Here is a 25,852-nt window from a genome sequence, read left to right on the forward strand (position 1 = left end):
TTTAGAAGTGAATGACTGCATGAGAACCAGTTGCTTAAAAGGTGGAGTTTTCTAGTGGTATAACAATTCGGAATTCTCTGGCAGTCTGAAAATACAAATGCATATCTTCTTGAGTTATGCTTGTGTTCTCTTATATTGATCCCAGCTGATGGTTATATGTGCCTAAGTAACAACATTCTGGCTTTCCTACTGGGGAAAGCTTGATTGTGCTGAAGGCAGGAGAGGCCACAGCTTTCCCAAATAATAGCTGTGTTTGCCACTATCTTACTACAGAAAAAGTTCATTAAGGAATATCTGCTCACAGAGTAAAATATTTTAATGGTTTGATTTTTGGTTTGGGTGTTTCTTTTTGTAGGTACATATTAGCACGTGGCTGGCAAATAGAAGAGATCTTAGGTGGGATGTCTGTGGGCTGGGCCCACTGAGCTGGACTCACTAATACGTCTGGACTAAGGTATTGGAGTGATTTGAGCAAGGGAAGAGCTCACACAGCATGGGGTGGCCCTGAGGGCAGAGGCTGTGGTTTCCTTCCTGCCTTTCACAAAGCTGTTGCTATGCTCCAGTAATCTTTACAGAGAGTGCAGACCCGTTTCACTAGTTTATTTCACCACCTAAATCTGGGCTTTCTAGCTACAAAAAAACCAAAAAAAACAACAAACTCTATACACTGATTTTCTATGTAATTTATTTGAAGCTTTCTATTTACAAATGGGAATATCCAGAAATGTTCTTTAAAGCTAGTCTCATGCAAATATGCTGAGATGTTGCTGGAGACAATTAAACACAATAATAATTGTCTCAAATGCGCTAAATCTGATAATTATTATAATTTTTGAAATTGCTTTTAGAACACCAGTCTAACAGGATGTTGATATAAACACTCATGTCCTACTTCTCAGTCCCTACCTCTGGTCTATTTTTCCTGCTATCCTGACAATTTAACAAGAGAAGTGAATGCACCTTTTTGCATTACCAATTATTATAGTCAGCGAATTGGGGAACCTGGAGCAAAAATTTTTGTTCCACTTCCCAAATATTTTTCTTTGGCAAGATGGTATCTCTGGCATCTGCAGACATCAAGATGGTATATGAATCCATTATAGGATTTGAGGGGTTTTAACCCCCATTAAGTTGTGAGCAGCTTATCTTTGTCATGGTCGGTGACGCCCAGCTCTGCTTGAAAGAAGCCAGGTATTAAACAATTCTTTGGCCCCACAGCTGGTTACAGTGGGTTTTTTAAACAAGCCCAAGGTAAACCTCTTACCATTTCTCTCCTAGTATCTTCTTCATCAGGGATAGGGAAGTAGATGAGGTAGATATATCCATTCTTTCAATAATATAATTGCTGGGTTGGTGGTAAAGTTTTGAAAATTGTGGTAAATCTTAATCTGCAGAGTACTGTAAGTATGGTTTCCAAAAAAAATGCATAGTGCACTGGGTCTAAGATATTAAAAATGGAGTTGAAGCACTGCTACCCATTGAGGTAGCTTTGGGGTCATATTAGATACCATCATATGTCCGAGGGCAGATCCTCTCAGAAGGCTTTGATTTTACTGAGACCAAAAGAGAAGCAGCCAGAGAGCCGGGAAGTGCCTGCCAATTCCTCTGCAGCTTTCTCTCTTGGCTGCACAAACAGTTTTCAGAGTTTTTTGGAGGAAAATGAGCAGCCAAAGTCATGTATTCTCACTCTGCTTAAGTAAGAAAATGAACAGGGAGAAAGGAAGTAAATTATTCCTTTATAAAACATTTCAGGTGGTGTGTGAGAGTGCATTGTTACATTTCTACAAAGCTCATTGCATATGTTAATATTGAAATTGTAATCAAGGCTTTCCCTTGGGTCATCTGGGTTGGGACCTACGCTCTTAGGGAAACCGCTTTTCCCTGGTTCCATTTTTTGGAAGCTGCTTTGCTATTTCCCGTCTAGTTTGTATGCTGCAAGAGTGCTTGAGTAAACCCACACTGAACCGTGCACTCGAGCGGCAGATCTGCCTTTGCCCAGTGACAGTCTCTCTCATGCAAAACCTTTCATTGTTCAGCTGCTGCTGGCAGGCAGTTACCTTTTCAGCTAAGCAACCATAGCTTGTTTTATTACTAAGAGTTTTAACATATGGTTTTACTTAACATCAGCTGCCTGATAGGGAAATTATTTTTTTTTCCAAAGCAGTCTTATTTCTTTCTACATTTAATATTTTGTATGAGATGGTTAGATTTGTTCATTGTTTTGACCTCCAGGTTCTTCTACCACTCCATTTTTTTGGAGTTTTTTTAAATGCACAATTCTGTATTTGGTTTTAAATTCCAAGTGTCATCTTTTCAGTTCTCTGATCTCAAATTAAGCAAGGTGTCCCAAGAACAATGTACATCATGCTTCTTTTACTTCCCTATGATTCAACATCTTCAGGCATGTTGTATGACTGAAAAAGCCTTTGTTGGGGACTCCTTGACACACTTTGGATAGTGTCAACCCATGTGGAATGGGAGCAGTTAGTTACCTTTAAAACACATCAGGCTTTGTAGATCATGAAATCTGTATTGATGTCTGTAACTGAAACACAAATGCTGCTGTACAAAAGGTACATGAGCCAACTCTTACTATGATAGCAAAACCATCTGGTAAGTAGAGTTGTTTTATGGAGCTTTGGTGGAACTTACCTGCCATTCAGTCAAGCTCTCAAATTCTTCAGAACTATGAAAGGAAAGATTATTACAGGCCTGTGTCAAACTGCTTGTTGGCAGGTACACAAAGTGGTTTTGAGCGTTCCTATTCTTGTCAAATGTGTTGGTTGGTATGGTTCTTTGGTTGAAAGAAGTATTGGCTTAGGCCTTTATTTCCAATAAAGATTGTTTTGGGGAATAAGCAAAATCTTATACCCTTTTTATGAAAGCAATGTCGTGGCTATTAGAAGGAGTAATTCCACATCAACTTATTTCATTGCTGTTATTTAGCACCATTATTGTTTTTTATTTTTCAGAAGATACAATGAGATTTTTTTTTCCTCTAGATAATTTTCTTTTTCACAGAACATTTTTCCATTTTTAGAAGACAAAAGCTATTATATAGTGGGAGTGATCTGACCTGGGCCAGAGCTCTCAGTTGCTGAGGATAAGACTGGTACATTAAGTACTCTGTTTCAGCTGCAAATTTCCACTTATCTTCTAGCAGAAAATCAGTAATATAAAAATAATTTTTAAAAAAACCCTCTTAATAAGAGACTAGAAATTCCAGTCATTCAGGTAGATAATGTTATTGCTGCATGTTAGGTAAAATAGTTGATATAGAAAATAAAATATGAAACATGTAATATATAAAATAAGTAAAATATTAGGTTAAGTCTTAGCTTGTATTAGGGGTCCATGACAACGTTTTGGTAGTGGGGCATCTGCCTCTCTAGAAGGAGGTGAGGGGCTGTCCCGTGTCAGATAGAGATGCATCCAGCTGGCTCCAATGGACCCCCTGCAGTACACAGCTGAGCCCATCAGCCAAACTGCTGGCACTTCTGGGAAAACATATGTAAGAAAGGGTAAAAAATGTTGCACCGCAGTATCAAGAGTGAGGAAAAAGTATGAGAAAAAACCCTGTGAAAATCAAGGTGAGAGACGAGTGGGGAGGAGGTTGTCCAGGTGCCAAAACATTTATGGAGGAGACAAGGCTAAAGCAGGAATTTCCCTGCAGCCCATGGAAGAGCCCACATTGAAGCAGATATCCTCACTGCAGCCTGTGAAGGACACCACACTGGATATGTGGACATGTCCTGAAGGAATCATGGCCCATGGAGAAACCACACAGGAGCAGGTTTATCCTGAAGGACTGCAGCCTGTGGGCAGGACTTAGACTGGAGCAGGGAAAAACATGAGGAGTAAGGAACGTCTGAGATGAAATTCTGTGAACTGACTGCAACCCAACCCTCATTCCTGATCCCCCTGGGCTGCTCTATGAGGAGAAGGAGGTAGAAGGGTTGGGAATGAAGGAGTGACATTGAGCCTGGGAAAAAGGGAGGGGTGTGGCCAAGGTGTTGTTTTCATTTGTCTTTGTTTATCACTATCCAAACCTATTTTATCTGGCAATGTATTAAATTATTTTTTCCCAAGTGAGTTCTGGTTTAGCCATGACAGTAGTTGGCAAGTGTTCTCCCTGTCTATATCCAAACCCACAAGCTATTTCGTCTTGTCTCCCTGTCCTGTTGAGGAGGAAGAGTGCGAGAGCAGCTGTGTAGGTGTCTGGCAGCTGTTAAAGGTCAACCCACCACATAGGTAAAGGATGAACTGTCATAATAGCTTTGCAGAAGTACTGAGCAACTAAAACATATATTCTCAAAATGGAACCTATTCAGTACAAACACATAGAAGTATAATTATTTCACTTGTACCCTGTATTCAGTATGATACTTTTAAGATAAGGCCAGTTGTTTCAGATATTTCAAAATAAAGCACACATGAAAGTATAATCTAAAGTGTGTTTTGTTTTAATTTGGTTAAATGCTGAAGTGCAAAAAAAGTTTATCATAATGTCGCATATATAAAACCAGACTTAGTTTTATGTAACTTGCTCATGTATGGTCTTAGAAGGGAGAAGTCAGTTATCAACCTAGATATTTCATTTTTATGTTGCTTGCATATCCCATATCCTGCCATATCTTTACAGACACACAACAGAAACTTCAAAGGGCTCATTGCCCATCCTTCCTAGAACCTGTATTCCATTATTCTACACACTTAAGAAACATCGTTGAAAAACTTTCTAAATGGTACTGATTTTATGCACAGGTAGGAATACAAAAAGAAACCACAGAAAGCTTAAGTGCAGATTGTTGTAATCTTGTATGTTAAAACTTACATGTAAATCTAATAAGTTAAAATGCAACCAATATGGACTATATTTTGGAATGGGTAAATTCAGATGTGCAACACATTCTTAAATCAAGTCAGGGCCCTGCATCAAGAAGAAGTGTGCTTGTAATTGTTTATATCTATCTATCTATCTATCTATCTATCTATCTATCTATATATATATATACACACAGTTTTGCCCTGTGTGTGAGTGTGCATTTTTATGCTAAGAGTATACCATATTTGATTTACAAGTGGCTTTAGTATTAATTGATCCTTAGTTTTAGTTAGATTTACATGTACATGTAAAGCTTACAAAGTGCTGAGCAGTCTTTCCTATTTGTCTTCACTCCAGTGTTAAGGAGCATACTGTGCTTCTAGGTATAGTACTTGTGAAGAGTTTTGGAAGAGCTCTACTAACGCCTTCCACAAAGGAGAGATTAAGTGATTCAGGAAATTGCAGGTCTGAAAAATTCTTCCTTGACTAAATGAATCAACCATGGACATTTGCCACTGTCAGAAAATTAGGTCACAGATAGTATAAGCCAATTTTCTGTGGAAGTCCATTCAGGAATAAGTTAATTTTACATTTGGTGCTTTCTTTAAGTAGTAGTGGCAATGATAAAATGCCCATGCTCAACAGTGGCTTCAGCCTTTGAATCTCTGGGATAATTTGAAATGACTTTGTGTTGCTTTTCAAGTTGTTCCAATGCATGACTGGAGTTCTCATTAGAATGATCTTCATGCAAAGCCTGCCTGCTTCCCAGCTATCATCTACCTCCTGCTTTCCATTTTTGTCTAAAGTAAAGCTGCATCTGGCAAACACTTGGAAATACGCTCTATGGATACTAATTACCTGAGCTGATTTATTTAGTTATGTGTTCCCACACAATTAAGTTCTTTGTTTTCCTATTGTATCTGCCTCATTATTAGTTATAATGGTGACATTTATACTGTAAATGGAATGAAAGCCTGAAAGGGAAACTGTGTAAAGATAGAACCATTGTGCAAGGGATGAATAAGTAGTGAAGTTTTAAGGCTAATTGTAATACATTCATATGGATTCAAAGGTTTTGTTTATATTGTGTTCAAAATATTTTTGAGGAATGATTTCAAGGTTATAGATGTACCCAAGATTTTGTTAAAATATACGTACACATGACCATAGAGATAATAAGCACCACATATATTCTATGAAATTATATGTATTTAAAATGTCTAAATAAGCATGAGGGAATATTTCTCAAGGGAATGACATTTTAGAAGCAGACAGCAATAAATAGAAAATAATGAAAAAGCATTTCAGGGACTGTACTTCAGCAGGACTGTTGGTTATCCTGAAATTACGGGTAATAGAGTAAAATTACACCCACATTTGTATATTCTGAAAGTTAAGTTCTATACATGACATGTAAATACGTGTGGGTAGATTTATTTTTGTTTGTTTTATTCTGGTTTTGTTTTGTTGTTTAATTGGTATTTCTCTCTCCCTATAAATTAGTAAAAAAGTGGTATTTAGATATTTAACTGAGTCTCCCCCCACTACAAAAAAAAAAAAAAAAATAAAAAGACAGTTATAGTTCAGGCCTAAGAATTAATTTAGTAGTTAGGAGGTTTCCAGATATCCAGATATGAAAATACTTTATCATTTGAATAAATAGGTGTGTTTCAAATGAAGCAAAGCACTATGTTCCTAGCTCACCCCTTTGTCAATGCCAGATGTTTCCATCTGAATCTTTTACTGTATTTTCCTCAGGCCTGCCTTTTTCTTAGATCTCCTATCACCTCCACTGGAGTTGACTTCATGGTACTTGATCTTAACTGGTAGCAGTCATACAGGAAAATTATTCCAAAGAACCACCTTTTTGTTTGCTTATTATAGCATCATATGACTTGCAGAACTAGTTCTATGAACAGTTAGCAAGCATTTACCAACATGTTTCAGGAAGAAACAGGAGTAGAAGGATGCCTAAAGCACTCCAGAAACTTGTTATTTTTTCATGCTCTCAGAGATTTCCTATATCATGTCAAACAATCCTTTAACAAACCTGCCTCATCTCACAGTGGTTAGGATGAAGATACTACAATTAAGAAAGTGGAGTTGCACACTAATGCTTTTAAATACCATATATTAACTGAACTTTGCTCGAAAATGGTATTACTAACTTGAGGGTAATATCAGTTGTTCAGGTTTGTGTTTAGTTCTAGAACTTCACAATTGTGTTTCAGTGATAGATTTATATGTTCCTACATAATGTGTTGTATTGTGATGATACTAAATTTGAGAAGAAAGGACCTCTTGGACTTGACAGTAAAAGGGGTTGTGGAGGAAGAGAGACTATCAATATGGCTGAAAAATGAAAAGAAAACAGAAACCAGCATAAGACATGTTGCAGTGGATACTATAATTTGCCAGTAAAGAATTGAATTTGCATGAGACATCTTCTAAATCTTTTCTATTAGAAAATTTTCAGTCAACTCTAATATTCTTATTGTTATTGGGGTGTTTGCTGTTGAAATATACTTCATTAAATCAATAGAAGTAGAAAAAGCAAAGACTTTAGCATAAAGTACCATCTGGTAATCACTGTAAGAGGAGAAGTAATATGCAAACTTTAGCTTTTAAAATCTACTTGTAGCTCCAATCAACTTAAAGTTTGTCAGTTTAGACCAGCAAGGCAAAGGCTAAAATAATACTTAAGAAAAGACTCACTCTATGGAGATGGAAGTTTTGAAGTCAGGCTTTAGGTTGGAGCATCTAAAGAATTTAGTCAACTGAAGTGGAATTGGCAAATCTGAACACTACAGGTTTATTTGTAGAGCATTTGTTGTTTAAAATGACAAGGGTTTCCTGCCATAAAAATATGCAAAGTTTTGGTTTGAAGAAAACTATAGTATTACTGCATTCACCATAGATTACTGTTCTTCCTTGAAGGAAGAACTCCAGTTCTAAACCAGTAAGAAGTTTTGGGTGAGCACTTCTGATGGAAGAAGCCCACTATTGATCTGAGGAGTACTGTAGATTAAGGGATGAATAGGAGAAACTAGTGAGATCTGACACTGCAGGGAATGTAGCAGAAATGCTGCTTTGCTTAAAATTGTGAAAAAAATCCTGTCTGTTCCACTCTTGATTTGAATTTCTTTTTCCTTTTTTGAAGGTTTTCACCTCTTCTTGTCTGAAATTGTCTCTTATTCTTTGTCCTTAGAATATGAAAAAAAATTAGACTAACTTTTGAAGAGGTAGCAATTTGCAAAAGCAAAAGAAATTGCAGATTTTTGGAAGGGATAAAAAGCACTATGAATATACATGGTAGTAAAAGGCTCATTTTGATAATGCCACGTATCAGCATTTTTTTCTTAACTGGAGTTATTCTTCCTTGAGTTTTTATTTCTGTATGAAAACTTGCTTTTTCAGCTTATTGTTCCACTGCTCATCATGGATCTTGTTCTTCTGCAGGCATGACAGACATTTTCCTGAAATTTTAGCGCTTACTTAATTCACCATAAAATTGGTGGTGGGATTAATTTCTCTCAGATGACCCATTAATGCTCTGGCAATGCCTAGTTCAATCTGCCATTCTTTAAATCTTTTCAGAAGTTACTGAAATGGTCTCAATATTTGTTTTTTTATTGTAGGTTTCATATATACTGGAGAAGTTGTGCATCGAATGCTAACAGCTACACAATATATTGCACCCTTAATGGCAAATTTTGACCCCAGTGTGTCAAGAAATTCAACAGTCAGATACTTTGATAATGGTATGTAGTAGTCCTTCATAAATGAACGTGTCTGTGCCCCTTGGCTCTTCTTGTTTTCAATAACTATTTTTGAAGGAAAAATTAAAGATTTTTATAAAATATTGGGGTTTGAGTTTTGCTTTTTTTTGTTTGTTTTTTGTTTTGTTTTGTTTTTGTTTTGTTTTGTTGTGTTTTAACTCACAGACTGGATGAAGCACGTGGCTAGACATCCATAAACAGTTCTCAATTTAGAACACAGTTAGAGTCATGAATCCTTTTTGCTAATTGGACAAATATCTTCTGGATATTAAAATACATAGACTCAAATTAGCAATGTATTTTGTCAGTTTTAAAAGGAAAATTCTGTTTCATATAAAAGTGCAAGTTCCTGTTACTTCAAAATATATATAGTGAGAACCACCTACCCACCAGCTAGATCAAAAATAGCGTTTGTGGAATGCAGTAGCAAAAATACACAGAACCAGGGCAGGTATAAGGTTAATATACCTGTCAATGACTAAGTGCACGTGGAGTCCCAGGACTGGAATCCAATGCACTCATCTACTCCACGAGTTCTCAACAGTCCATTGTACAAAAGACTGAAAGGGTAAAAGGCAACACAGGGTTATACTTGAAGCTCTGTGAGATATTTCAAAGGCCTTGAATGTGTGGATACTTGTCTCATGAAGTCAGTTATAATCAATATTTTGAAAACATAACCTGTATGATTAAAAGGCATTTGGGCCTGTAGTGATCAAATACAATGTCAGTGACTGTTTATTCTGAAGGTAAAAAGTAGAGGGTTTAGTATTGTGACTTAATATAATAAGATGTATGATTGTTTTAAATCTTCCTGGATAAGCTTGTGCCATTCTATTTATGTATATTCATAGTAAATTTAAACACAAATTCTAAACATGTCCAAACAATACATCACATTTCCAACTAGGTGTGTTAATTTTTATTCTTTAGGTCAAGAATCAAAATGTATCCTATAAACCCTGCACCTAGTCGTAATCTTTCCTTTCAATCTCGTCATTACTTACAGCATTTATTTGTTAAAAATCCAATAAAATAGACTATTCCTTGCATGGAGAGTTTTCAAGCAGAAACAAATATTATTTTCATTTCATAAATTATTTGTCATTACGGCCTGATATTTGTCATCTTTACTGAAAAGATCTGAGGATTCTGGGAAAGACATGGCTAATTCTCATTCTACTCCTGACTTCCAGTCTTCACACCAGGTGTATCAGGCTGTATCACATTGCTTTAATGACAAGATTGAATACTACTTTAAGATTTTGGATCTCTCTCCATGTATAAGGCATGACGATCTTTTAGACCTCATGCTTTAGGACAAAGAATTTGCTATCTGTACCCCAAATAAAAAGGCACTGAGCAAAATGTATCTTCAGTTCTTTGTTTCTTACTCATCTACAGTCTATCCCCATAAGTGTGCTGCTTTAGAGCGGTATCTGGAGTGAGTAAGCACAGAATGTGGTGACCCATCTCAGTCCCACTCATGGAGCTAACTGCAAGGAACTTATGTACACTTCAATCTTCCTAAAGGCCCTGGGAATAAGAAGACTGTTTTGGAGGCAGATGACTTCAAATTTAGCTTGGGGTTCTGAGATGCACATAGATCTGAGATACTCAAAGACTGACTATAAGAAGTTCTGGCTATTTTTGCTCTGATAATTTTTAAAATTCCCTGTAAATTCCTTTAAAATGAAATTTAATACAATCAAATATTCAGAAAGCAGTTAATGAATATGGTCACAGAAGGAAAAATGCACTGTATGCACAATTAATGAGTGTACAATAATACGGTGGACTTAAATGCAGTATGCACCAAAAATTTGGTTGTTCATAGTTTTGTGACATCTTCTGCCAGGATATGTTAATGAAAGTTACAGCACAGAAGATCTGTGACAAAAGATGTTACAAGGATATATCAAGTATGCATAGAGCTGGATGCATCCTGACCCACCTGTGAATCAAAGTACATCACTCCCATTAGTGAGAGAGAGAGAAGTGCGTTGAGGAAGGCATATAAAGATGAAAAAGCCATTTTTCATCACAGTTTTGGTGATAACTGTCTTTCAGCCAAGCTGATTGAATGTGTCTATAACTCTAAACATCTCTAAAACATGCTTACAGGGTATGCAAGTCGCTTGGGGTACATTTTTAGTGCCATGAGTGGATATTCAGCTACAGAACTCCCATGAATATTAAGGAGCCTCTTGCAACTATATCTCTGCACATCAGACTCAAAATTTACCCCATCTATGCATTATTAATGGTTTTAATTTAAACTACATTTGTTTATTGCCAACACCTACTATTTTTCAACTTACAGAACCTCAACAACCATTTGCACCATGCAGGAAAAAAAATGCTATTTATATTAATGCATAGTTAATGGAATAATCTAAATTTCTCAAATAATACCTTTTTCTAAACAGGTAATGCTATTAGCACTTTTCATTTCAGTCATCACGGTATATATATATATATATATGTATATATACACACGAATATACGTGCAGTGTAAAAAAAGCCACTGCAGACCAGGGATTGTGGCAGCACCCCTGACCTCTGAGTGCTGGATCCTACCTTTATTGATTGTTGATGTCTTGTGCAATTCTGAACAAGTTACTGACCACTCTTACTTCAGCAGACTTTTGTGTGAGTAGTTGAGGCATTTATTTATGGCACTATGTTGTCTGCCTTTAAGAGGATTTCATTTGCAACTTGTGTTTGTAGTATCTTTGGCATTTCAAGATGCTGGGCTGAAAATTGCTAAAAAAGAGACAAATCACTGTTCTTGTTTCAAGTAACTGCAGTTAAATACTTTTCCTACAGTCAGTTGATATTTTTCTCACATTTTTTCTTCCCTTTGCCTCTCTACCCCACTCTGGGGTTCACAGGCACAGCACTAGTTGTCCAGTGGGACCATGTACATCTGCAGGATAATTACAACCTGGGCAGTTTCACTTTTCAGGCCACCCTTCTCAATGATGGGCGTATCATTTTCGGCTACAAAGAAGTAAGTTGGGTCTGAAAACTGTTATTGCAGTGGACAAATTACTTTATACCTGCCAGGAATTTCCCAACATTTGGGGGGAGGGAGGGACATTTGAAAGTTCAGCTATATAAAGTAATTTCATTATATTGCTTATAAGATCACTATTTTGCTGAAAATGACATTTTCTTGTAAAAGTGATGTTCTTGTGATGGACTTGAAAACCACTAACATGCACAAGTGTGCTGCTCCTGGATTTCAACTGGCCTTTTTTGGCTGGTTGTAAGTGTTCAGTGTTTAGTAAATTGATTGTTTAATGAATTCCTCTTGGGTTTTGAAAGGTGGGGTCTAATTTGATCAATTAGTTTACCTAATCTGTGCCTGTTTGAAAATACTCTGGAATCAATGGTTAGTATAAAAGGGCAACTTTTTCCTGCAGCTATCATTTCTTGGCAGCTGACATATTTCAAAATTCATGTATTTCAAATAAGAGACTACTGTTTTGTATCTCTAGCTCTGTGAGATTTTATATATATATTAGTGATAACACTGGTTAGATTAAGACCATTTGGTTTGCCCTCATAGTACCAATGTGTTGTTGTCTCAGTGGGGCTCTTCTCTGTTCTCTAAGTGTTTCAGAATCTCAGTTGTTACTTTAAGTGATTTTGTTTGTGTGTGCTAGAGTCCTAGAGGATATAGTCCAGAGGCTGTATCTCTGGTTGAATTTCATGCAAATGAGAATCAGACAGTAGAAAAGCTCAAAACTCTAGGAGCAAAGAACAATCTCTTTCTTTTTTTGGTTACTTAATCTCAGTTTGGCATGTAAAGTATGATTTTCTCTTTTTAAGATGTAAGTCTCTCTATTATCCTCCTCATATTAAAATGTGTAATCAGTGATACAACTGATTGTCCAGACTTGGAGAAAACTGGGTTCTCTTCTCTCTTTTCTGTGGACCAGTTATGATCCTCCAGGCTCATTTTTCATGCCTGTATTGAAGCCAGGCACCTGAATGAGGCAGAAATAATAGGACTCCTCTCCCCTTCATTAGGAAGCTAGTGAGGATGTGGGTTATTCTATTATTCTACTAGCCGCAGTCATATCTTCACCTAAGACAGATGTTTCTGTACCTTGCAAACAGGATTGCTGCAGGATACTCTTACTGGAATAGTTTTGTAGACAAAATACACTTCTGGCGTGCCCAAGTACCTGGCTTTCCTTACTTTGTAAAATGCATGCTGATGCAAGTTGTGCTTTGGCTCTGTTTCTGAATGTTATGCACAGGCAAATAGTCTTCATCTATGAAAAAGAAGTTCATTTGCTTTTTGACTCCAGCTTCATGAAAGTTTTGCTTAGCACAGTGGAGTCTGTACTTGATCAAAGGAGTGTGCACCAAAGCTTTGTTTTTCTCCTGTTGGTGAAACCTTTTTAAAGAAAAAAAAAATCTTTTTGAAGACCGTAGAAAAAGTTCCTGCCTTTAGGACCCAGAGAAGTGGAAAGGGACACTACTTCAACTTGTAATTTTAAGATAAATTTGAGAAGAACTATATACACATTCTGACATTAAAATGGTGACATTTTCATGAGACTGCTGTTCTCAGTTATGAGATGCCCTGCCCTGTTTGTTACTGTCCAGCCCCATGCAAAATACATCTAATATGGGTGATAGAAGCCATTGCTCTAAATTGATAGTATCCTGCATTCAATTTGCATAAATACAATGATGATGCAGAGTTCCAGGCAGCATAAAACTTTATTTTTTAGGAAGACAGGAGGAAATGGGCCACCTAGAATTCCACCTAGGTTTCCTGTAATTGCATACAACTGTGTCATTTTAACTGAGGATAAACAAGTTCTGTGCTAGGATGGTGGAGGCTCCTTGCTCTCACCGCACTAGTGGAAGCTTCCTCCAGAACCACGGTGCTTTTGTGGGGAGGAGTTACTAATGTTAGTTTCATTAATAATGAGAAATGGAAATAATTGGAATTTACAAATGGGGTAATTTTAATTTTTCCCACTGATGAATCTTTGAAATCCCCTGAGTTATTCTTGTCCTGAATGAAATTACCAAACGTCCCTTTAGAACTATTGAACATAGTTAAAGAAAGAGACTTTAAAAGTGGGAATAGTAACTTACTAGTGGTCTGTAAATCTTTTGCCAAAAGATATTTGTAACATCTTAGAATGTCACAACTATTGTATTCCATTGGGAATTACTTGGGGAAAGAATTTGTAGGCTGTGATTTCTAGAAGACTACACTCTTTATTTGCAGCTTGCCTTACTGCATTAAAACTACCTCAGCTTTTCACCTAAATGAGGAAAAATGAATAAAATTTCCAATCACTGATCAGACACAAGTTGTCTGAAAAGAAAACCTGAGACATTTGCAAATTAAAATTTGACTCTTGTGCTATAAGTCTGGGTAGGAATTGATTTACTTTCCAGTGCTGAATCCATTGCATTCTGAGGAAGCCTTTCCTTCTGGAACCATTTTTCTTGATGGTGAGTCATGTTGTCAGGAGCCCCATTAAATCCAGTAAGGTTACTTGTGTGAGTGCTCACTAGCATGAATAAAAGTTGCCCAAGAAGATTTGTACCTTCTTTTTGGTGCCATTTCATTTAAGAATCACAGTTCATCAAAAATGACAGTGATGTATGGCATATCTACAAAGTCTTCATTGCATTTTCGTCAGAAGTCTCCAAGCTGAAACACCATGTAAGAAATGCAGCAGACAGTTTGCCAGTAACTTTATAAAGTATCCCACAGGGCTCCATACTAGTGATATCAGGCATTTATCTTAAGAATCCACTTTTAAAATAACTGCGATTATACATTTGAGCGAGGTACAAATAGGGACCTTGATGTCTAAAGCATTTCAGGCAAATTTTACCTTTTATTTCTTATTTACTCAAGCCATTTGAAATTCCCTTTTTCATTTCCTTCCTGCTCCCACATCAGGTTTGCTATCTCATAAAGCTGGTGTTGACCACTAAGGCAGGATCTTGGCTGGGGTTTGCTGAGTATCAAAGGAGCTGTTTTGCTCAATCTTCTGCATTCTCTTGTTTTTCCAATAGGAAGCAGTCTGAAGTGCACAACTGTTATCCAAAACCCAGAATAGATTCTAAAAAAAAAAAAAAAAAAAACTTAGAAAAGGAAATGAGCCAACAGGATAGTGAAATCTGGAGACATCAGAGTATCTTTCAGAATAGTTAGTGAGTAGGAGAAGGAGCTGTAAAGCCACGTTTTCAAAACGTAGAAACCATCTGAAATATAGGAAGGTTCTATAGCAAGTCAATTTCTTTACCGATTTACTTTGTTTACAGTGCAAATGTTAGTGTTCTGGAAAATGATCAATGTGTCAGGACACAACAGCTGGTAGGAAAATTTTACTAGTGCACCTCTACTATGTATGAAATACATTACAGTACAAACTAGATATCAGAATATAGTAATAAAGAAAATTTCTGCAAAGGCATACCTTTTTATGTATTAGCAGTGAATACTCATTTCTTATGTTCTAAATTTCACAGAACTTCAGTTCTTAAGAGCTTTGCTTCTTTTTGAACAAAATAATTATTCTATACCGTCTTTTCCCATTATTGCTTATAGGTAATGTTCCTTAGCGTAATTTTTGGTTCCTTTTTCTGTTCATGATTAATACAGGACAAATTAGGCAAAGGTACCAAAGGCTTTGTTAACGGTTTGGGATCTTTGTCTTGAAGGCTTTCTTTGTTAATTTAAATAGTAACGACAATTTACATAGTCATCCAGAATCCATTATTAAAGTTGAAATGCTTGTTCAAATTGCCCAATATGTGAAGCTGGAAAATTATTCTGAAAGATACTTGTAGTATTTCTTTCTACTATGAAAGGAGGCAGAATTGAATGGAACTGCTTAAGTGCTAGCACTTAGATAAAATTGGTGCTCCTGCTATGCATGATGGAAAATATTCTATTTTCAGTAACAAGACTCCAAACCTTGTGACTGTTTCCTGAAAACTGAAAAAAACCCATAAAAAATAAATGTAGTCTTCATGAATATTCTGCCTGCACTATACATGTCTGGTATTTCTTTACCTTTGTTATTATCAAAAATATTAACATGGAAAGGGGAGTTTTGATTTTATGAGGTGATCGGTTTATGCAACTTAAAATTCCTGCTTAAGTTTCATGCAGTTTAGCCTGTAGAAGTTTCATGGAGTTTAGCCTGTAGAGAAATTAAGAACTATTTAGGAAACTGGCAATGAAACCCCCATATAAGTACTATTGTGTTCCTAATTATTATTTTGCAGCATACTCTGGTTCTTATCTTTGACTCAGTTTTGAAGTGGAGTATTAATTGCATTTTTTTCTTTTTAAAGTGGGGCAGTAACTGCACCTTCTCCTTCAGATAAGGTCAGAGGCCATTTTTTGTTCTTTCCTGAAGGATAAGATTCTGAAATGTCCTCAGAGAAAGTTGAAAAAAGTAAAATTTGAGAACGCTGATGGAAAATACTGTCTAGATTACAGTTTCCAATGATTATCTAAGTATCTTTCTCCCTATTGTTGAAGTGGATAATCCAAAATATCAACATGAATGGCCCCAGGGCTAGTATGCATTTGGGAAGCCTTCTCATAAGCTGGTGACTTGTACAACACAAGAGTTCTTGGTAGAGCTAACATAGATTTTGGAATTCTTCTAGTTAAAATCCGTCCTCTGAATGTAAGGTCATAAAACCTCTGCCACCCATTAGCAACCACATGCACATTCCTAGCTTACTGTTCAACCATTTAATATGCCAGCCTGTCATGACATATCTTGCTCTTCAGGTGAGGAATTCAGAACACTAGCTATCTGCTTGCTACCTGTGTTTCACTGTAATTTTCAATAAATTATTTTACCATTTACTACAAGCCTTCTGTCAAAAGGGCATATTTCCTAATAGACCATCATATGGGAAAAGCATATTTTATCTTGACATTTCATTCAAAAGATTTCACCTATAAATTGGCACTAAGTACACTCATCACTGAATGACTGAAGTATTCAGCTGTGTAGAATTATTTATATTCCCACACATTAATAGTAAATGTATGCTTATGTAAATACAGGTTTAATAACACTGTGGTTTTTGAAGATAATAAAAGTTTTCCTTGGTCATGGATTCCCTTCTATTTTGGCTGCATTTCTCTTGGAATGACTAATTGTTTGACATAGGCTGTACCTCAATTTGAGGAGCTGGCTATACTAACCTAATTTATGGTTTCCCCACCTTACACAAGCAAGCACTTGTTTTTAAACTCTGTTTATAAAACATATATTGAAAATTTTGGCTGCTTCTTGAAGCCGATAGTCTACTAGACTGGACCCTACTACAGCTTTGTTATTTGTTTTAGAAAATTATTCTGCAAGTTCTTCACTCTTGCTAGAATGCCCAGCACAAGAGAGCAGACACCTGCAGGCATTTTGGCAAAATCTACTGAGATACTTCTGCTCCAAAATTTTCTAATTGAAGTTTGTATTTTCTATTCAACTTGTGTACAGCCTACTATTTTAGTACCAGGTATTAGATTCATTCTTAAGTTTTGTTAAATAGTGACACTGAAAGTGATTTTCCAGCTCTGAAGCCAGTTGTATTGAAAATAAATAGATAAATAAAAAACCCACCACCAACAAAAACAATAACAACAACGACAAAGACCACAACTACTTGTGGCATCTGTACTGCAAGAACCCACAACTACTTCCTGCTCTCCTCTCACCATCGCCGCCCCTCCCCCCCCCCAAAAAAAAAAAAAGGGATAAATTAGTTTGCTGTTATCATCATGTTTTAGGGAAAGAGGCAAATTATTCAATTATTCACAAACTCACAAGAATCAGGTGAAAAGGCACTAGAATTAAAACAAGGAGGCTTATTCAAGGAGGACTGAGTGCAACTTCTCCTGGCTTGCATCTGAAAATGAGTATCATTATTTTCATTAATCAGACACAATTTGTGCTTTCAGCTGCAAATTTTGCCAGCACAGTTTGTTGGTCACACACTGACTTACAATGTCAATTCCAGCTACACTTTGTGCCCATAAAACTCTGATTTCTTTTTTTCAACTGCTGTGTTTACTCTGTAACTTGAAAGATAGTCATTACATCCTTCTCATCAGTGCTTTTTCTAACTTTATTTTCAATAGCTTCTCTAGAATACCATCAAAATCTTTTAAGACAGTTTCTTTCATCGTTAATATAAGTTTGCCTTTACAGTACTCCGAGATTGTGAATAAATCCCTTCTTTTTTTTATACGTTCATGCTGGAAAAAGTTTACAGACTTATTTCTGAACTCAGTGAGTCTTTTATTTTAAAGACTTTGAAAATATGGCTTTCAGCTTCTTTTGTCATAGTCTCCAATAACTACATCAGAGCTAAGCTGATATAAGCCAAATTTAAACTGATGTATTAATAGCAGTATTTCCAAGCCACTTCTGTTTTTCTTGTTGGTTTAACTTCATTTCTTTTCTTATACTCAAGCAAATCATGAATGCAAGAAGCCTTGAATGCACCAACTAAATGAATCACTTAATCAAGTAAAAGAAATGGAAATTTATGACAGTGTTTAATTGACAAGAACTCACTTTTTCTGTTAATATTCTCAAATTTAGCCTTCCCTAGATAAATACCAGTGTAATCAGGAAAAAGCACAGCTAAATAATACTTTGGGAACAAGGAGAACAACTGCTAATGCTCAAATAACAGAAGTCATGCCATTAGTTTACACTTTTACTTTGGCTTTTTTCTGCTGTGTGAAAAATACAGACCAACAGTATAGTTTTGGTAGTTTTACACAGATAAAGTCAGAGAAGTGTATTAGATTAGCTGAGCTAGAATCTTGTGTTTCAGTTTCTTACACTTGATCAAGTTTCTTTAGTCTTCAGCCTGGTAATTGCTGGTTAATTGAAGGTCTGCTTTGAAAAATAAGCTATCAATTTGTGATTTGAAAGCAGCAATGAGTAGGAAACGATAATTTCCTTTGGTAGCTTATCCCACTGATCAGTAACATTCAGTCAGAGAAACATGTGCCTTATTCTACTTTCAAGATATCTGTCTGCTCTTCCAGCTTCTGGTTTTATCTTTCTGTGCTAGATGAAAAAACTCTTTAGCCCTTGAGTAATTTCTCCTCATGACAGTACTTTCTTATGGTAATCCAGCCAGCTTTCCATTTTCCCTTTGAGAACCCAAACAGATAGAGCTCTTTTACTCTTCTGTTAATGGCGTTTAAGAACTGCAGAAGTTTTCAAACTGTTTTTATGACTCTCTTAATCTTCCTTCTCTTAAGTTTTCAGCATATTTTAAGAAACAAGCTCTCCCAAAGTTTGTGTTGCATTTCAGTAATAATCTAATGTGAAGGTATAAGTAAAATGACCACCCCAGTCCTAGGCTATATTCCAGTGTTTGTGTAACAAAATACCACATCAGTTAAGTTTTCTTGCCACAATGTCTCTTCTGACAGCTGGAGTTGTTTATTCGCTACAATCTCGAGATTCCTTCCAGAACTGCTGGTCTCCAAATCTCTCCAAACCTCTCCAAACCTCTACTTTCCAGTCTTTGTTTTCTCAGTTAAAACTTTGTAATTTTTGCAAGATCTAACTTTGCTAATTGATCCTGGCATTTCATTATTTTTACTCTGCTAGTGTCATCTGCAGAACTGCTAGACAGTAAATTTATGTTTCCTTCCCCATCTTTGACAAAATTTTAGAATACTATCTCTGATGTCTAGAGAAGCAAGATATACTGTAAATACACAGTAAGTGTGAGCTGCTTCTTTAGTGGTGGCTGCTGTTTGTGATCAGTCAGTCTAGTTAACTATGTTAATATTGTATAGAGAGTACATGTCACTAAGTCAAACACCTTACAAAACTCTAAAGTTATTTCATCTGTACAAGTATCAGCCAAAGCTGCAATCTTCCTCAAAGAATGAAATAAAACTTGACACCTGATTTCATACAACCATGTTGCCCAGCATCAGCATCTCTGTTATCTAAAGCTACTATTCCAGGACATATTAAACATTACATTGTTGGGTCAGAGCTCTCTTCAGATAGCTCTTCAGTGCAAGTTAACTGAGCCATAAGTTTTTAAAATGTTCATCCCAAGCTGAACTTTCACAGTTTGTTTCAATAGTAAACAAGAGGCATTGCCTCCTCCTCGTCTGATACTGGCACATTGTCCCACATTTTCTTCAGCTGGGGGAAATTAATTATGGAAAATTACTGCCTTTTTCTGTGTCATCATTAAGAATTGTTCCACCTCAAAGTGTTGATGTGAATATAGTTATATAAAAAGCAAAGCAAGCTAGAATAAAATAAAAATTAAAAACAGTAATTTCAATCTTCAATAAATCCTTAGTCATTGTATGCTGTGTTGTATAATATATTTATTTTGGACTTGTAATTTACACTGGCTAATTGTTCATTCTGACAGTGCTGTTACTTTTAGTCTGAATTTTTTACTTCAATATTTCGTGTATGTTTTCTTTTTGTCTTCCAGATTCCTGTTGCTGTGACACAGATAAGTTCCACCAATCACCCAGTGAAAGTGGGACTCTCAGATGCATTTGTGGTTGTGCACAGGATCCAGCAGATTCCCAGTACGTAGTACTTTAGTGATGCTCATGGTTTGGAGGCTGAGAAATGAGTATAAGCTGATTTCATCAAGGATCATTAGCTGCACAACAAATCACTTAGCTCATTTCAGCTTGTTAATTCAAGTGTAATTTTATTTGCTTGATAATTCCCAATGCGACTTTCTCTGTCATTGTTTCTTTTGAGGTGATAAATTAAGTAAATAAAACTAAATGGCCAGCCAAATAATGTAAAAATAAACTGTCAACCAGCACAATTTGCTATTCCATAAGATACTCTATCTGGATGTCTCCTTATACATAGTGGGGAAGAAACAACCTGTTCAAAAATATCCAGGCTGGAAATTCTTGATAATTTAAATTCTGAACTTCAAATTCATACACAGATTTTAGTGAGAGAAAAGGAGAGATATTAATAACATCTTGGGCTTACATGTATGTGGCAACAATAATGCAGGTGATATTTAATTTTCTCTGTCATTAAGTATACTTTATATGGGTTGACTGCAAACAAAGAGTAGGAAATCAAGTGTGATTTCCTTAATGCTTTGTTTTAAGGGACTATGTTCAGAACCCTTTGAGGTTGTTCAGCCATTAGAGTATATTCTCTTTCCGAGTGTGCTGGTTTTATTTACTCCTTTGAAGCAAATTTACAAAGTTCAAAGTTCAAAGACTTTTCTGTCAAGCAGAGACCAGCTTCCATTTATGTTCATGGCACCAGCAACAAAACTACAACCCACAACAACTCTACTGCTTGAGTTTTGTCAGTTGTTTGTGTATACATCTTGCATTTGAAAAGGAAAGAGACATTAAGTGCAACACAAGCTTATTTGGACAAAAATATCCTCTCAGTTTTCAAAAATGCTGAATGTCTTTGGTGCACTATGTATGCTCACTGTTCTAAAATTTCAGCATAATAGCCCTAGTTTTATAGAAGCAAAATTGGAAGATTTAGACCCATTTATAAGATTGTTTCATTACTAACAACTTTTTTAGTACTTCTGAAAGGTGAGTTCTAAAGCCAGGCAAACCTATTTCATTCTTAGGAGAGAAAAACATGCTTTTTGATCAGCCATTTCATTTCAAAAGTGCATTTTAATGAGTGCTGAAAAGGATCACCTTAAAGAGCCAAGAGCAAAAAGAAAGGATTTTCTGAACTTTCTGAAGTGGAGGACCTGGGCATTTCATATCAATTTTTATTAATATACTCCTACATATTAAAAGCTTTGCAGTAATAATCCTTTTATCTGTCCCTAAAAGAATACAGGTACCTACACTTTTTTACCTTATCTTATAAGAGCTAGAGCATGGAGAAGGGAGATCTTTGGCAGGTTGCTTTTTGCCTGTTTTTTATGTTTGATTTTTTCCTTGATCTGCTACTACTGCTTATAAACAGACAATGTCTCTGTTTTCAAGCCTATATGTGATACTATTATATTGATGCAGATCAGCCACTATTTTTTATTTCTACATATTTATTTTGAGATACATATGCCTGGATATACTCTAGAGGTGCTCTGGAATGAATGATAATGTGTGAAGGGAAGCGTATTTTTGCTTAACACCAATTAATTTCAGAGGAAAAGTTTTGGCTTCTTCCAGGTAATCCAGGATGTAGAATTCTGCTTCTGATTTGTCCAATAAGTTAGGTGGACCACCCTGACTTCTTTTGCAGACAAACTGAAAATTAACTATTTTCCCTTTTGTAACAAAAGCACTATTTTATGAAAGTCTTCCAGTTAGACAAGGCATTATTGGTGAAGATGGAGCTGGTAGATCACTTTACATGTCCCTCCAGCAAGTCTTCTCCCTCTTCAGCATCTTCACTGTATCAGTAACCTTATGCCTGTCTCATTGCTATCATCTTCTCTGTTCCCTCTTACTTGTATTTTCTCAGCCATCTTTGGCATTCTGTTCTTAGTCCTTTCAGTCACCTATGTTGTCGTTTGTTTTCCCTTCTGCAGACTCCCAAGACCTCTCTAATTTCATGAGCATCTTTCTTCCTTTACATCTTTCATTTCTTTCATTATTTCCACATTTCTCTCCTTTATTCAGTGCTCTCTCTGTCTTTCATTAACTTTTTATTGTGCAAGAAGATGAAAAAGCATTTTTTGCAACCTGCTATGTCATTTTAGCAATGAAAAAGCCCACCAGCAAGCTTAACCAGATTGTGCCTTTTTCTTTTATTTTTTTTTTGGCATGCGAGCATGAAATACACTGGTAAAATGAGAGAGTGCCAGATTTAGGGGAATGAAACAGTGAATTGCTAATCTTGAGCTTACAGATACTGGCTAGGTTTTTCTCCACAATAAGATATACTTGTCCATGATCTTGGCCTCTATTAGGCAGAGCTCTTCTAGGAAATCCATAACTTGACAACACAACATTTAATGACACTGGACACAACACTGTGTACACAAATAAAATTGTAGCTGAGCTATGTGTTCGTAATATTCCAGTTTCAGTGCAATTAGTGACATTCAACAAGTAGTGTAACTCAAACTTATAATTAAATGACAACTCTGCATGTTGTAACTGTTTGCTAAAGGTTTCTCTTCAGTTTGTTTACAGAAGTGAGGCCCCTGAAAGAACCTTAGCATTACCTTCCTGAAGGGTAAATGAAAACTAGGAGTTTATGTTGTGATATTTATTGTGTGAAGTTGCAGCATCATCTGGGAAATCACAAAGTCCAATTTGCTGCTACCTTACTGGTAATGTTGTCACTCTGTGCAAAGTGGGCTCCAAAGTTATTGCTCTAAATTCACAGTATTTATTCTCGCTTTCCACTAGTGTAACTAATTCCACAGAGTGCCAGCTCCTCCAGCCCTGCGTCTTTGTCTGCTGGCCCAAAAGGCATTAACCAGGCAGCTGGTTCCTTGGCACGACATCCCCAATTGAGGAGCAGTGAGGGAAAGAGGTGGGCATGCTGCCAGTCTTTGGTGGTATAACAGCACTTCAGGGACTGGTACGAGGTGATCAAAGTTTAAAATGTTCTCATTTTAGCCAAAGCCTTAAGTGGCCATCAACCAATCTCAGAATTAGACAGTTGGGTGCATGGTGGCTTAAGGGGATAAAGCATGTCTTTAACACTCAGATCCTGTATTAAGAGCAGCTCAGCTGGCATCAGGAATTGGGGGAAATCTGAAAGCACATGGAGAGTTCCAAAGTAAATGGTGTGTGGTAGGCACAGAGCATTGCTGCAGAACAGTTCTTCTGCATTGTTCTTAAAGCAGCTATTTTCAGAGCCTACTTCAACTGGTTAGCTTATTCACAGATTATACATCTTTGAGGTGCAGCTTCCAGGTTTTAAAGCATTTTAGTAACTTTTAGGAGAATGATAAAATTAATACAATTAGGCAATCTGAGTTTTGAGCTAGATTCAGACATATAATAGTCCCTGGCCAAAAGCAATTGTGGTGGTGATTTGATTACAGACATGTGTGATCCCAGTGTCCGTGCCCTGAGAACTAGTTAATATTGATAAGTTTAGTAATATGAAGCCATTAAAAACAAAGAGCAAAGGTTGCTTTGACCTTCTCATTCCCTTTCCTTTTATAGTAGTGGCAATCAGACATACCAGGTTGGCAAAATGTATATTTGCATGAAGATTTTATTCAGCCAGTGTGGTTAAACAAAGTTCCTATCAGGCAAAACCAGTGGCTGTATAATACAGCAGCTTTGCACATTGTTCTGTATCCCCTATATTTTTTCACAAATTACTTGCAGTGTAAAATGAATATGTTTCATAAAATGTTTGCTTCAAATTGACTTCTGCATAATCAAATGCACTCTTTTACCATTTGTGTTTTTCCTATCAGCTAGACTTAAAAGCAAAAGTGCAGCTGTATGAATACATATGGCCTTGTTTAGCAGTTTTTGCTGGGTATATGGCTGATCTCAATTCCCTAGAAATCTTCCGCTGGCAAAGACTTTTTTTATTTGAGTGAACATACAATTTAAAAAAAATCACACTGACTTCTCCAATATTTTCACATTTCACTGGGTTGCAGGTTTTAGCTGATGAATGCTGTGTGAGGAAAAGTGATTATGTGATGGAAAAATGCCAGAGAAATTGGTCATCTGTTGGTCACATATTTGGAATGGTTTATTACTAGCTACTGACCCTTCAGGTGTGTTAGGAACTCATTGATGCACTTCTGGCACTGCTCCATCTCCAGAGCATGCTCCCTATTTAGTGCATATAGTTAACTCTGGAAATTCTGCTTGATAGAATATTTATATGCCATTATTTAGTTTAAAAATACTGTGATAAAACCATATAGAAATTTTGTCTCACCAGAACCTTGCACATGTATAATTTACTAATCCATTGCTTAATCCCTTAAAAGGAATCTTTCAGTTGGCCTTCTGACCCACCACGATATTTCTCTAGGTCACTGAGAAATGTACTTACCTCAAATAAGTGCTGGTGGTTTTTTCATCTTTTTCTGCTGGGACTGTACCTTTGGCCTTGTATTCAAAGATTGTACATGCCACAGAAACAGACAAAAGTGCAATTTGGGCCATTCTGTAAATTAAACCAAATGTAAAAAAAGATGGTTAAAAAGTGTTTGAGATATTCAGACCTACAGAATAGTAAAATATTTTCATGATTAGGAGAAGGACATCCACATATTTTCTGAAATTCAGAACCAGAAATGGTACTTCAGAAGCATATATACATGCAAAAAGTCCTTTTCTTTTTCTTCCTTTGCTATTATGCCTCTTTTCAGTAAAATACCTGCACATGCTGCTTAAATTTTTGTCTATTACTACATCAAAATATTTCACTAGTTCTTGTCAAGTTAAGGTGCATACTGAAGTATGTGGGCTCATAAGCTTTTTGTGATTCTCCACTTGCACTTGTTTGTAAAAGAGCTAAATAGACAGCATAAGTCAAAGAAGAACAAGTTCCACGTGAGTGAAAGACAGTGTGTGTCTTGGGTTGGAGCAGACCTGTGTGTGGAGAGGTTGAGGGGGAAAGTGTCAAGGGAGAGCATTCATTTTTCTGTTTATCTTGTTGAGTTTAGCTTTTCTAGCCTGTTTTATTAAGCAGATACAGGCTCAGAATTCTAAATTGTGAGGAAAAAGTGCATTTTGAGGAGCTAAGCATGGCGTCTTTCAAGTCAGACTTTCAGAAAAATCTACACCTACTTTTTTTACAACCTGACCAAGCAGATAAATTTGAACACTCGGATTTCCAGCCACCTGCCTGCAAATATACACAAAGCTGTTAGAAGGTGACCATGTCAATACCTCTCTGTGTTTACGTTTCTTACAGTAGATAGATCCCTCATATGCAAACTTACCATCTGTGGTTGACACAGTCTTCTTCCTGAAGAAGAAAAGATCAAATCTGAGTCTACCAGGCAGTGGGATTTAAAGGTATCAACAGTCATGCTGAACTACGCATGATTAGAATTTAATTTTTTTTTGTAAAAACTTAAGTCTCTTAAAATCAGTATTTTTTAGAGATTTCATGGACTGGATGAGATAAAAGTGTCTGTGACGTGAGTCACTGATTCTTACTGGATTTTTGGAAAGACAGAAGCTCCTTTTTTCTCCCTGCAAGGAGTCTGTTAGGAAAGGTTTAGAGTAAGTGGGATTATATCATGTTAGTCTCGAGCACTACTGATAAGATGAAATGCA

The 25,852-nt window shown here is 36.4% G+C and overlaps 1 protein-coding gene across 1 annotated transcript in view; it reads left to right on the plus strand.

Moving 5' to 3' along the window:
- PLXDC2 (plexin domain containing 2) overlaps positions 1-25,852 on the plus strand; it is a gene marked incomplete at both ends in the record, with an annotated part of 263,909 nt that overhangs the window by 187,265 nt on the left and 50,792 nt on the right. The window contains 3 exons of the mRNA XM_080338898.1: positions 8,464-8,586; positions 11,499-11,617; positions 20,110-20,209. Of these exons, the coding sequence (XP_080195024.1) occupies positions 8,464-8,586; positions 11,499-11,617; positions 20,110-20,209 (342 nt within the window). The remainder of the gene's footprint in view (positions 1-8,463; positions 8,587-11,498; positions 11,618-20,109; positions 20,210-25,852) is intronic.

The sequence above is a fragment of the Nesoenas mayeri genome (assembly GCF_963082525.1).
Source record: "Nesoenas mayeri genome assembly, chromosome: 2".
NCBI lineage: Eukaryota > Metazoa > Chordata > Aves > Columbiformes > Columbidae > Nesoenas > Nesoenas mayeri.